The 14,662-nt window shown below is 37.9% G+C and overlaps 1 protein-coding gene across 2 annotated transcripts; it reads right to left on the bottom strand.

Moving 5' to 3' along the window:
• Nucleotides 1-2,903: 2,903 nt before the first annotated feature.
• On the bottom strand, nt 2,904-12,094 carry LOC117824236 (sphingosine-1-phosphate phosphatase 1-like). Of its 2 annotated transcripts, XM_034699680.1 has the most exons (4): nt 11,919-12,094; nt 11,027-11,837; nt 5,823-5,912; nt 2,904-4,228 (listed from the first exon to the last, which is right to left on the bottom strand). In XM_034699680.1, the coding sequence occupies exons 2-4, from the start codon at nt 11,708-11,710 to the stop codon at nt 3,677-3,679; spliced, it is 1,326 nt and encodes a 441-aa protein (XP_034555571.1). In that variant the 5' UTR covers nt 11,711-11,837; nt 11,919-12,094; the 3' UTR covers nt 2,904-3,676. The 2 variants fall into 2 exon arrangements, with proteins under 2 accessions (XP_034555571.1, XP_034555570.1); XM_034699679.1 differs by having other exon boundaries at nt 11,027-12,094.
• Nucleotides 12,095-14,662: the final 2,568 nt, after the last annotated feature.

Below are 14,662 nucleotides of genomic sequence, written 5' to 3'. Positions count from 1 at the left end.
GCACATTATATTATTCATCTTTGCTATTTTTTGTGTGTATTTTCTTTTGATTGTGCAAATAAATAAACATTAACAAACATAAACATAAAGTAAAGTACATTTTACTGAATAACATGGTTCTGAACTCTTCATCTGAATAAAATCTGTAAACTGTCCCCTCTCACTCCTGCTAAGTGTGCAAAATGGTTGTACAAAAGAATCAATCTGACTATATCTTCTTTGAATGAGCCAGTGATTGATGCTGGAGCATCGTGTCCCCCTGGTGCTCAAGATTGGCTTCCTCCAATAAAGTGTTGACTCAAGTTTTAAATAACCATGATATAAATGAGTACTTATACGCATGAACAGGTTCTCAAACTAGAGTTTAGACCTAGCTTTTGAAATTAAGGTACTAAAATGCAGGGGTTAGCACTGCTGCCTCACAGCAGGCTGGATCGGGGTTCAAATCCCTGTAAGGGCCTTCCCATGTGGGGCCAGAATGTTTGGGCTTCCTATTACACCAGAAGTGTCAAAAGTATTCACATTCATTACTTAGGTAGAAGTATAGATAGGGTTTAAAAAGACTTCTGTAGAGGTTGAAGTATCAACTCAAGCTTTTTACTCAAGTTAAAGTGTAAAAGCACTGGTTTCAAAACTACTTAAAGTATAAAAGTAAAAGTAATGTAAGGGGAAAAAATGGCAGTAAGGACAAAAGCGTAGGCTGCGCCACAGTTACTTGTCACCTCTGTACTACACCCACACTTGAATCTTCATAATGTACTGGTGAGTAAATTAACCTAAGCAAGTTAACATTGAAAGGCTGCAATGGCTACCAATGTTGCCTCATGGCAAGCTGGTTTTGGGTTTAAATGTAAGTTGCAGCCTTCCTGTGTGGACATATACAAATTTCAAGCTTCTTATTGCTTCTTGTCCAGAGTGGATTCTATGAAACTGCCATTGTGTACAGGAAATAGAAAGACCTTAGGTATGGCAGCAAGATGGCATAATAGCACTGTGGGTAAGCACTGCTGCCGCACCTTAAATCCTGTTAGAACCATTTAAGTGGAGCCAAAATGTTCTGGCTTCCTTCCATTATGGATCCCACTTTGAATTACTACCACTTATTTAAAAAAAAAAAAAAAAAGGTCGGCTGCCTAACAACAAGCGTTTGGGTCTAAGTCTTTGCCAGGGTGTCCCTGTAAGACGCCATGATGATCTTGTTTCCTTCTATTAGAGTGTGAACCACATGTTTGAAATTGCTGTAATGTACTGGCAAGAAACTTAACTTAACAAGGTAAGACTTGAAAGGTGGCACATTGGTGCAGTGGTTAGCACTGCGGCCTCCTAGCAGGCTGGAACTGGGGTCAAATCCCATCTGGGATAATGAGTGTGGAGCCAATGGAGTGTGGACCACACTGTTGAAATACTAAAATGTAATGAAAACTAAATGCACCCTAAAAAGTACTGTAAAGTAGCATTGTAGTTAGCACTGCTGCCACCTCATTGTGAGAAGGTTGTTGGTTCTGTAAAGTGGGTCATGGTGAAGGAAGACCTTTAGGCTGAGACCCGGTTAAGGTTCAAGTGAGCGATGAAACTGACTCTCACTATGCATTATCCCTTTAGTTATGTATGAAGGTAAATGTTGCCAGGGCAGAGACCTGTCTTGTGCTGACCTCTGTAAATTCTTTAGATTAGGATATCAAATCCAGCCATCACACAAAGTTCAGTTTGTAAGGACAGCAAGGACAAGAGATGTGATCAGGCTGAATGTGCGTGTGGGTTACAAACCAGATAAAGACCTAAAACCTTATCTAAATAGCTCAAAGGTTAAGCATGAACCCAATGTGACCCCACACTGCCTCCGCTGTGTCTTCTTTCACTATTTACATTGTTTTTTACCTTAAAAAGTAAATAAGGAAAAATTGGAAGTTTTATGTTTTTTCCCTTTTGTCATCTTTACAAGTCTTATTTCAAACACATTACCTTCTTCTTTTGTATGTAACTACTGATTTCTTGGCGACAGATCAAAGGTTATTTTCAAACCTACAGAAAATCTCATGGCAGCAAAGCAGCAGCAGATAACATGTAATCTATGATCAAAGTATCCAAAAGTAGAACACACACTGGACCATAATCCCAGACTTACTGATTGAACAGCCCACTCTATACTTTTCTTTGTAAGACAGACACCTAATTATGATTTTTTTTTTTAAATGTATGAAAATGTTTGTTTTGATTCCATGTTGTAATATTTTATTGTCCGTATATATATTTTTCCATAACATACAGTCCTTGCATAAAAAAGGAAATAGATGGGAGAATGGATGGTAATAATAAACCTTTACATTTTCCATCAGTGCTGGATGATGATACGAGTATAAATGCTTAGGCATTAGTTTTCTGAAATGGACATGAGAGTAAAGCATTATTGGAAAAATACAACAGCAAATAAGAAACAATGAAGACACCTTTTATACTCTGGAGGGCAGTAGAAATATCTCTTGATTGAACTCTTAGCAACCAATTCTGAATGGTATAAATTTAGGTTTTTCCAGAACAGCTCAGCTCTTGTTAATAGATATGGCAAAATACTTCATTAAAAATATATACTATTTTGATTTAATGCATTCAAATGATTATTCAAGTGTACTTCAATTACATTAGGATGAAGAATGCAAATGTTTTTTAAACAAGCACAAAGAAAAAGTACAAAAAAGAGGCGATGAGAGTTCTTACTATGATCATGTAAATAACTGTGCTCAAACCTTGGTCCCTCTCAAAGAGCGAGGAGAAATCTTCATTTTTAAATAAAGAGCACATAATTACCCTGACGCCTGAGAGATAAAATACTTCCAGTATCTCAATGCTATCAGGCTGACTTGATTGAAGAACAGCAACAAATTAAAAGTAGATTCACACACCTCTGACTCATAGTTTGGTTTATTCTTAGAGCGTCTAATCCTCCAATAAAATATGAAATTTCTTCATCAAATGACAGAAATGTGCAATATATTCCTCAATAATGAATGCAAGCATCGTTACAGCACAACTGATAGATTCTGTATTTCTGAAGTTCCAGTTAACACTATAAGGTGTTGCCATCAGATGGATGTTTAAGGATAAGGTTGGTGATGTTCTATATTGTTGTTTTCATCAACACACAATACAAACAGTAAAAAAATCAATACTTTGATCAGTCTATTAATACTTTCTGAATCCCTTCAGTCTTGGGCTCCCACCCTGAACCCGTTGGTTACTAATGAAGACTAAAAATGTTTTTAAAAGGGTCACAAATAAATACTTCATTATTTAAAAAGTCTAAATTACTCTCTTGGTAGTTTCCAAGTTAACACTGAAAGAAATAAATACTGTTTTTAGGGGGGGCTAGTTTCAGCTGCAGATTTAATTGTGTTGTATTTAATGAGAATGGTGTATGAGGGTTAAACTCAGAAAAAAACTACATTACCCATTCTCTTCATGATGGAGTATGTCATCCAATAAGACCACGTGGTTTGTTTTTTAAAATACATTTTAAACCACGTTTATGGCACAGAGGAATACTGACAACATTACAAACTATAGAATATCACCATACTATCCTGTATTTCAGTTTCAAGCAGCATGTTTCTGTAAGTGCTGTTTGCCTTCATCATGTAGGTGAACATGTCAGCAGTAAATGACAGTTTGCACGAAACACTCAGGCAAGGTTCAGTATCTTAAAGATGAGAGGCACCACACTGACACAACTGAAACCAACAACACTGTAGACGATGTAACGGTAGGGCAACTCGACTTTCATGTGCTGCCTAGCCTGTCTCACGTCATCTGTCGGCAGCCCGAAGAGTCGGCACAAAAAAGGAATAGTCACCGCTTTCATAACCATCCTGGTAACGAGGATGACAGCGACTCCGATGAAGAAGCGCAGCAGGGAGAGGGCTACCATGCTGACGCTGAGTGATGGTAGAGTTAGAGGAAGTGAGGACAGCGGTGGATCCAGAAGCAGCCCTAGCTGATAGTTCGCATGAGTGGCCAAAGCGGCTCCTGCCCCGGTACCCAGAGCCTGAGCTGTGTCGCCCCGAGAGGTGCTCCAGGAATCCAGAGAGAAGGCCACAAGTCCCAGACTGACATGTGACATAATGATCACAAGAGGAGCAAAGCGGTCCATCATGTAGAAGTTGTCGATCTTGTCCAGAATTGGGTAGAAGAAGGCTAGAATAAGAAGGGTGTAGAGGAAGCCAGTGATCACCTCCTGCAATATAGAAACACAAGTTATTTCAATCCATAAAGATGCAGGGTGAGAAGCAATTTTGACAAGTTATAGTCATATTTACGCATTCCCTTGGCATTACCACAGCTTGGACAATTGTATTTATAAGTCACTACTAAACATCTTTCAATGGCAGACTTCTGTTAATATGAATAATTCTGTTGCCCTGTTACCTTCTGACACAGTTGTCATCTTAAAATCCTGTTGTAGTTGACCTGGATCACAGATAAGCGGCTGTTTGTAGCTTACATCTATAACCGCAAATAACAGCAGTATTTCTGATCTAAACGATCTTTAAATAGTTGAGAGTCGGTATATGGTGTTTTATTTTGAAATTGGCAGATGTTGCATGGGATCCTCGTGCCTGCGTATATAAGGTGCAGCCATAACGCAACGCTGCGCATCCTGTGTAAATTGAGGGTTACAACAAGCGGCAACCTCCAGTCTAAAAATATGAGTCCGATGCGGATGTGTTAAAAACTGCAGTTCATCGAGGATCCGCTTGAGGCTGGCTCCGGAAGTACCGGAAACCACCTACACACCAATTCAAAAAAGACGATCTTTACAGCAGAAATAAACATGTTTACAGCCTGGTACAAAAGACGAGTGTAGTCTGGATAGCTCATTTCTCGATCAGCTCAAACTGTGAGGGGGGTGGATTTTTTTCTAACACAGCAATTTTGAAGATATTGAGATTACGAGTCTTCCAATGAGAGGCACAGCTGACTGCGGGAACACTGTAGCTGTTGGCTAGGAGGCTCAAAGCCCACCTCTTTAAGTCACACTGGCTCAACAGCAGCAATATGGCTTCCGCCGACGTTTGGCCTCAAAACAGCGCTTCAGAAACAGATGGGTGAGGTAACGGATCCTACGGTCATATTTTATGCAGTCTATGGGTTATAGTCATTAATTAACATCCTGCAAGAAATTCAAACAAGGTCTGGACTCTTTTGGCCTTTATTACTCCAGCACTCCTGCATCAAATAAACAAAAAGGCAGCCCTGATATCGAGACATTTCATTAAAGCTAGAGTCATATGGGGGCAGTTTAGCTTGGTTTAGCCTCATGTACACAGAGGCTACAGTCCTTGAAGCAGATTCACTGCCCTTGAAGAATGACAGCATTTCATTCCTAAAATTTTCCAACCACTTATCCACTCTCCTATCTCTTCATAAAGGTATAAATAACTTATACAGTCCTTTTATCTCCTGTGGAATCAGATACGCTGCTGATGGAAACATCGGCATCACTTTTGAGGTATTCGTACAACATAAACATGATCTGCTATCACCAGTTGCCTAGCCACCGAATCTAATGGAACCTTATCTACTGGCTGTGATATGTTTATTGGGTCTATCACTGAGAACATTTCCACAAATCATATATTAAAAGCTCCTGTGTGTGTGATAAGTCCACTTACAGAAATGCACATGTTCCACATGCACACGATGCACAGGTATCCTAAAGTGTTCTTTTTTCATCTGTTATTCACAAGTCTCCTCAGGGATTATTCTCAAGATAATTCTCATCTCCATCAGGGATGAGTTATATTTCATGTGTTTCATCTCATACTCACCAGAATAGAATGCATCCCCATGTAGACTCTGCTCACACAGACCAGGATGCTCCAACTGAGAGCCACAGACAAGCCAAAGAGGAAGGAGTACTAGGGATGAAAGAGAGCAAAAAGACATCATGTTAAAGCTCCTGTGAGGTATTTTCAGATTGTGCTCATTATGGTGGATACAGCAGCACCCCTGGTCTCTTTGCTGATCTATATGTATTGTTCTTTAAATGGATTCAAGCAAAACTTTTAACCAGAAATATGATAATGTGAAAAAAAATGTCATAGAAACTCTTTAAGTGGTTTGATTTTTAACCAAACCACAGATGTCTTCATCAGAGAATATCTGCAACACGTTTCACAATGACCCACATGGTGACCAACTGATCTTCATTACCGTCCCTGTGGTAAAACACTGGCCCAGCTAATCTTTATAACACGACTGACCCAACGATTTGAATGTTCCCTCTGCTTATCTTACCTTCAGTAACCTCCTTCTGTGAAACGTTTCTCTTTCCTTGAATTCTGTGAACGTGGCTTCTGAACTTCTGAACGTGAACTTCTGTGAAGTTCATGCAGACAACCGCCCATGTGCAGTCTCACAGTCTTTGTGTAGTATAAGAAGTTTGTAATGTGCGTAACGTGTAAACATAAGCCTCCTCAGCATAGTGCTCGGCTTTTGGTTGAAGTATACTTTGTTTTTGAGAAATGGGATTAATGCATTCCTTCTTTTTGAAGATGTACACTGCAAATAATTCGGCACTTGCAAGGATTTGAATTCTTGGATTGAGACATGTTAGATGAATGACCTTGTTTTTAAAGTTATTTACTTGTTGTTAATCTTTGTATGTATGGCTGAATCTTAAATTGATTATGTCTTTTTTGTCTCAGTTAGTCTGGGAATCTTAAATTGAGTGAATGAAAATAAGCTACATTGGTTGTCTCACAAAACTTTTTCCAAGATTGAGAAACGACTTCAAGTTGCTTGATTTAAGATATACAAGATATATACGGTAAGATATACTTTATTATTGGTCCCCCATTGGGGAAAATTCTTTTGTTACAGCAGCTCACAACACGGGACAGGGGAATACAACAATGTACTAACATAGTTAAAAAATACAATAACAATAATAATAGCAATGATAAAGGTAAAATAGAATAGAATAAAATAGAATAAAATAGAATATGGCAACTTTTACAGATATATACACACTATGTACACCTCTATCTTATAAATGGATAGGTAAGTTATTGCACGGATAAAATTGCACCAGGTTATTTAAAAAAAAACATACACAGCATTAAGAATAACACATAAGGCATCTATTCAAGACACAATTCAGCTTGTATCTTATTGGTTGCAAATTTTTCTGCTGTGCAAAATGGTAATATATATATTGTTTTGGTTTTGCTCTAAAGACTGTTTGAAATAAAGTATGCATCAACCCTGAGCAACGTGTAATACTGTTCTTGATGTTATATGTTGTTAATCCTACATTTATTAAACGTTGCCAGTAATCCAGGTTGCTGTTGTGGTTTCTGTAGAAACATTTAAGAGGTATATTCTAAGAATAAGAACTGGTTTAAAGATTTTAGTTTTAGTGTTAGGATGGATTAGGGTTTATTTTAAGATGAGCCAGTTTATATCAAGAAACAGCGTAATCATAGTTTTCTAATAGTGAGTCATTTTTACTTAAATTGGTGTTGTTTTTCTTGTCCCCAGGCCTTAATTTACTCAAATTAAGTACACAAAATAAATGAATGAGATTCCCTTTGCTTATATTCGGTATATTTCACTTATAACTGTGCTGTAGGAAGTTCATTTTCAAGCAGTTTGAGCTAAAAATCAGCATATTCTACTTATTTCAACTCTTTTCAATACTTTTCAGAGCCTGCTTATTCCTAAATTTAACAATCTCATTTTAAGATTTCTTATCATAAAATGAACCTGCTGCATGGACAGATAATTTCACTACTTTTAAGAATTTTTCACCTTGAACTAAGTTTTTTTACCCTATATTTAAGCTACCCTTTTTTGCAGTGTACAGAGAGCACAGGAAGCAGGCAGAGGCTGACTTAACTAAAAGAGTACAAGAAAAATCCTGAAACACAGGATACACACAGGGTGTGACAGAGGAAAGGAATGCACTGTGTGCCATTAATGCAGCACTTTGAAAATACTATAAGGGCTTCTGTTTCTGGAGAGATTGGACACTTGGGGAAAGGATTTAACAGTCTTTAATGTCAACCTGAATCTGCTCGTCAAACCTAAATTCAAATTCAGCCTTTCATCAATCCATTTGGGTTCACTACTTAAGACAAAACCTTATAAATGTCTACAAAATATAAAGCTCTTTCTTTACATGTAACGCCCTTCCCACACACCTTTCCTTTGCAGACTCCTGCCTTGGTGAAAGTTTTTACATTGTTAACCTGAACTTGAATAAGCCTGAATTTATATGTGTTGTAAAGTGAGTCATGGACTGCTTACTATTTTTATATGGCATTTTTTTTGTCTACTGTATTATCATATCATTATGTTGCCATATAATCTGGTCTTACTACTGCTCTACATCCTTTATCTCTTCGCACGGCCGTGCTGGAGTAAAATCCAAACCGTATAACAGCAATATCAGCTCGGGAACACGTCTCATTGCTTTGAGCTCAGTGACCTGTCCTATCTATGATTTCTTAGTGATACTACACCTATCTTTAACCTTTATTAACCCCTCTATGAAGCAAAACTCATCTCTTTTTGATCCTAACCAGAATTAAACACCAAGTCCCAGGATAATGAGTGCTCCCCTTTCCTCATTTGTCTTACTTTCTTAATCTGCACTAACTGAGACACAGACTTTCTCTTCCCTTCCCTCTCTTTCACAATGCAGAACGGCAAGTTTTTGTTTATCTTAAAACACGATTCTAACTCTGCACTCTTCACCTCTCTGACACACCCTGTTAGGTTGTGTAAAGTATGTTGGGACAGCAATGTTTTGTGTCGCATGGAGCTGAGGAGCTGCAAGTTCAAGGACTCAAAGTGATCTGAAGACAGTTTATGCTTTTTCTGACTGACCCACTAAATTAATGGTACAGAGAGAATACCATGTGTGCTTTTTACCGCCACCGTTGCCATCAGAGATCTTTTGTGCAAACTTCCTCTTTTGATATAAAAACATCATGTGAATATCTCGTGGATCAGGGCTAGAACACTGATATTTGATGCAACGATAAGAAGGAGTAATATGTATTAGGTTGCACCAAGTAACACATTTCTAGCACCACACTGTACACAGGCTCAGAGCTGGATTAACACCATCGGGGGCCCCATTTTACCCCTCGTTCCTCCCACTCTGTGTGTGCAGTGTGTGCATCCGATTTGTTTTAAGTACAGCTTGGGTCAGCCGGAACACTTCCCTGAAAAATATTAAATAAATAAACTAAGTCAATAAACAGTTTCAATACAGGGCTACACTTTAAGATATTTGCCTTCGAGAGAGGACAAAAAGGGCGATTGTGGAGGAAACTTAAAGACTTTCTAAGCTCAGAGTAACAAGATTCATTCATCTATTTAGTTAATTTCTTTCATTTCTCCTTCATCTTTTAAGGATTTGTCTTTATTGTTGATTATATTTCTGTATTGCTTTTAGTTCACCTTATTACTTTTACTCCCTGTTGCTTTATTCCTTTTTACAGCTTTTTTCTTGTTTCTTTCCTTTCATTGCTTTAATCGTCTCGATTTCTTGCTCCCTTTGGTCTCAGTTCATATTGTTGGGTTGTTGTGATGACGGGTAAAATCGTTGTTTGGGTTCTCTTTGTGTTCTTGATGTTTGAGTTGAATTGTTCAGGCACTTTTTGCTGTTGGTTTCTTGTGCTTTAATCTGATGCATGCCCTGCTGTATGTCAAACACTATGTAAACCAAAGTTTTTAAAGGTGCCAGATAAATAAAAATTAAAAGTTATTATAAAAATACGACGCATTTTAGAGGAGTTAAGAGCAGAAGTGCTCAAAAAGCTTAAATAGCATGTTTTTTGTCTGACCAGGAACAAAACCCAAAGACAATGATGTCACTTATTCGCTTAGTTTGTGGTAATTTTGGTTCCCCTTGTAGACAAAGCAGTGCATTTCATCTCTAGTTGATTTTGTATTTCATGTGGAAGTAGCATTTTCTTATGAAAAATTACATAATGCCTTATATAAATCTTTGGAACTCTCTGCCTCTGGACATGAAAACGGCAAGCTTTCTGGGTGTTTTTAAACAAAAACTTAAGACTTACCTTTTTAATCTAGCTTTTAATTTGGAGTAATTTATTTAAAGCCCTGGACTGCATTATTATTTTATTATTATTTGAATTATTATTATTTGAATCATTTCTTTAACATTTATTCATCTTATTTAATTATTTATTTATGTATTTATTTCTTGTATTCTTCTGATCTTGTTAATGCTACCTTATTTTTAACTTTTCTTTCCACTATTACTTATTCTATTAATTTATTGTATTGAATGTATTTTATTTCTAAGTATTTCATTGTTAATCCTGCCTTTTATAATTTTACTATTGCTGTTGTTGTCTGTCTCTCTGTTATTCTGTGAAGCAGAATGTTTTTATGTATGAAAGGTGCTATATAAATAAAGTGGAGTTGACTTGAGTTCTGTAGGCAGATAAAGACTCCTCACAGGAGCTTTCAATATATAGGCAAATTATCAGTATCACTCTTGGTTAGCTCATCAAGTGATTATTAGTTCAGGCTTTGAAGAAAGGGCATAGTGATCAATTTCCATTTTATCAAGCAACATTAACTCAAAGGTCCAAACAGCTCATCTGGTGCCTATGGAGACCCTGACAGTCTGGAGTATGGAGACCCTGACAGTTTGGAGTATGGAGACCCTGACAGTCTGGAGTATGGAGACCCTGTCAGTCTGGAGTATATAGACCCTGACAGTCTGGAGTATGGAGACCCTGACAGTCTGGAGTATGGAGACCCTGACAGTTAGGAGTATGGAGACCCTGACAGTCTGGAGTATGGAGACCCTGTCAGTCTGGAGTATATAGACCCTGACAATCTGGAGTATGGCGCCCAGAAGCATTTGACTCCTTTGTCATGTGGGTTAACAAGCCTCATGTCTGTCTGCACTCAAGCTATACATTCCTTTATGTGGACCTTATAATTATCTGCATTGTTACATTGTGTTCAAAGAGACGTGTCTCACCTCCCAGCGCCCATACGTCAACATGAAGAGACAGAAAGGTATGGCTGTCCCTGTCATGGCGTGTGTGGACGGCATGCTGTACTCGGAGTTGTAGAAGACCTCCACCTTCACCACAGGAGGGGAAGCCGGCCGGGACCAGCGGATCATGTCCTTGGTGGACTGTCCCACGAACAGGTTCCAGGCCCAGACCACGATGAGTCTCCTGCTGACCAGGGCATCGATGTTCCAGAAGAGATAGGGGAAGAAGATGATGAAGAACATCTCGTTGCCCAGTTCAGTCCCGAACGTGAACAGGTAGAAGAGCAACTTGTTGTGGATCAGGAACTCTTGACCCACATCACCTGTGAGGGAGTTCCTCCGGAGGGGTTTGGCTCTGGTGGTGTCTGGGTCGGCATTAGCTGCCTCTGATGGACCATCGGGCCGAGAGGTGTTGTCCCCCTGCATCCCGTTGACCTGCGCTGAGGTCGCGTCCCCGGCTGCTCCATTACCAACACTGGCGTCAGAGCTTTGGACCCTCTTCCTCAACCCGGGGTAGTCCGGCTCCGAGCGTCCACTGTCCGGCTTGGTGGCTTTATCAGGAAACGTCCCTTGAACGCCGCATAACTGTTGAAACCTCGCTACATGGCAGGGGTCTTGTAGATTTTTACACACCCGCACAAAAGTCTTCACAAAGTCGGTCGCCATTACTCAGAATAACCGTTAATTAAATCCAGTCTATGGTTATAAAACACTGCAGCTTCCTGTCGTGGAGAAAGAGTTCATGATCATCGAGTTCAGAGATAAGAGGAGCTCGGCGGCCGCTGCATGTCTCCTAATAATAACAGGATAAAACAACAGTGATTGAATCTAACAGCAGACTCGACTACCTGCTGTCTGTATCTAAAACACAGACCTTGTACACCGGCGTGGATACTTCAGACCGCAGCATCCAAAGTCCGCTACAGTTAACCATTACTTTAAGGTATATCCTCAAACATATAACCTCAGCCTAACTGCGTCAGGCCGTTATTCCTGTTTTCAATCCTCTTCCTCCTCTAAGCGTTGACTTCTTCTTCCTGGAACGCAATGTTAGTCGCTCAAGGGTCAGAATGATGAAGTGCTGCCCCCTGCTGGAGGGGTGTCACATCACACGAGGTAAAACAATGCAAAATCACATCAGAGGGAGGGAAGTTGTAGCCTACTGTATGCACCATATCCAGTGGTGGACAAAGTACACAGCTTCATTACTTAAGTCATAGATCCTCCATGTCAAATATTAGTTCATTACAAGTGAAAGTTGCTCTGTCAAATTATTACTTGAGTTCAAGTACTGAAGTACTTGCTTTTAAAAATACTTAAGTATTCAAAGTACTTTTTAGAATATCTCAAAATGTTGTATTTTCATAAGTGCAGTCAAGAATACATACAGGAGTACATTCTGTTACACTATGTAAATTTAGAAACCATTACTTGAAATCTCTAAACACTATACCATGGAATAAAAACAGAAACTATATTACTCCAAGCACAGACAACTTAGTTTGAGATGTTAATCTGGAATGAAACAAATGTTACGTAGCTCAACACGCTTTCTCAGGTTGGACAGTGAATTTTTGTATGTTTGGGCAGAATGGGAAACAGGGGGAACATTTCAAATGATACGTATCATTCTTCATTTCAAAAACCTCTAAAACAGGCTGAAGATATGGACATGTGTGCTCAGGTGGAGAATTATAGCCATCATCACTGAATCTGAGTAAAATTTGCTCTGTGTTTGTTCCATGTGCAACCGTGGAGTCGCACGATATACAGGTACGACTAAACCACTGAGACAAACAGAACTACACAAACACATTTTACTGTCTTAGGGATCAGATATCAGAAAAGAGAAGGAAATTCATGAGCTGACTTCAAAGCAAAAGTAGTGAGTGACTAGTGCATTGATAAAAATGTAGTGGAGTACAAAGTACAATAATTGTCTTCTGAATGTAGTGGAGTCAAAGTAATAAGTTCCCCCAAAAATTATACTCAAGTAAAGTACAGATACTTAAAAAATGTACTTAAGTACTGTACTCAAGTAAATTTACTTTGTTACTTATGAAGGTATAATCTGTGACTCAAAGAATGTTATCAGAACATCCTTTGAATGTTAAAGATAAAACATTCTACCTTTGTTCTAATTAAATATCACCAGAATATTCTAAAATAAAACATTTTGTGATTTGAGGCATCAGAAACATCCTGAAAACATTCTTTACATGTTGCTTTGAGAAAATTGCTTCTTTGTTATGAAGAGATATTATAGGAACATTTTATAGAAAACATTCAAGAATCTTTTCCCTAAAGAACATTATCAAAACATCCTGTGAATGTTAAAGACAAAATGTTCAAATGTTCAAAAGGAACATTTTTAAACCGATAAACATCTTTAAGATGTTCTTTGAATATTAAACCCAAAACCTTGTCTGTTACCCAAAGAATATTATCAAAACATCCTGTGAACATTAAAGACAAAATGTTCTTTTTTCATTAAAAGATAACAAAAAAGGAACATTATTCAAATCGATAACATCCTTAAGATCTTCTTTGAATGCTACACTCAGAACCGTGTCTTGCAACATTATCAGAACTCATAGGGAATATAAGCCAATGTAGTGGGAACATTCCCTGCTAGCTGGAGTTGTACAGTATACTCAGTGCAAAGACGACAAGCTTTTATGTTGTTTCAGTTCAACAGTACAAGCAGCATATGATAGCAAAATTTGATAACCGAAATAAAAATAGTATTTCTCCACTCAGCTATTGTGATGATGTTGCCGATCAAAGTGGAGCTAATTTAACCTTTGTGCAACAGTGTTGTTGCAGTGCAGTATATTGTTTAAACCGAGCAGATATTCAACTTGTAAAGTCGTTATGGGACGTGTATTAAAAATTAAGTGTTACACAGAATGAAAATCTTGAAATGTTTCTACAATAAATATGAAGGGTGTATAAAATAACCCAACAGAGACATCTAAAGTCAATAAAAACAACTCTCATTTGTCCCGTATAACTTATTAATTTCTTTGAGGTATTTTTCAAAAAGTGAATTCATTTTTTGCCTCCATTGATGCCAGTAGGAAGATGCAAGACTTGATGTGTGATGTTCACATTTAAACATAATCAAAAGGAAAAAAAGACGTACAACAACTTTACATATGTGGATATTGAATGCGTACAAATTCAATGCCCGTATATGAAGCCAGCATACAACTTAAGTTCAAAATAAAACGGATAAACAAATGACTCTTATTTCTCACTGGGGTGACAATTTCGAGACAATTTCACAACATAAACACCGGAAATAGTTGAGCGATCATTCAAAATAAAAGCAACTTTGATTTAGATAAAAAGAGTCTGCTGTGAGTATATAATACAATATAGCTTTTATATCTTTGATTGTTCCAGTGTCTTTTAACTACCTTTATTCTGCTGTTATCTTACTTAAATGCATACACTTCCTTTTGTTAAATTCACTACCTGTTTAATTTTGACTGTTTCTGTCTCTTTTTTATTGCTTCATACCCTTATATTTATTCTATGTATGCTTATATTTTATATGCTTATAACTGTATTTTTAATTTCTTTAATCTCTCAGCTTATTGTTCCAAATTCATG

This window comes from Notolabrus celidotus, chromosome 13 (assembly GCF_009762535.1).
Source record: "Notolabrus celidotus isolate fNotCel1 chromosome 13, fNotCel1.pri, whole genome shotgun sequence".
NCBI classification, from domain to species: domain Eukaryota; kingdom Metazoa; phylum Chordata; class Actinopteri; order Labriformes; family Labridae; genus Notolabrus; species Notolabrus celidotus.
The sequence above is the reverse complement of the archived record's forward strand: the minus strand, read 5'-3'. Positions and strand labels throughout refer to the sequence as shown.

Excerpts from the sequence above, each read along its gene's own strand:
- LOC117824236 (XM_034699679.1), bottom strand. The coding sequence starts at position 11,710 with ATGGCGACCGACTTTGTGAAGACTTTTGTGCGGGTGTGTAAAAATCTA. Across the intron at positions 5,913-11,026 it reads TGACGTATGGGCGCTGGGAG|TACTCCTTCCTCTTTGGCTT; the intron begins GTGAGACACGTC and ends TTTCATCCCTAG. Across the intron at positions 4,229-5,822 it reads TGGGGATGCATTCTATTCTG|GAGGTGATCACTGGCTTCCT; the intron begins GTGAGTATGAGA and ends TCTATATTGCAG.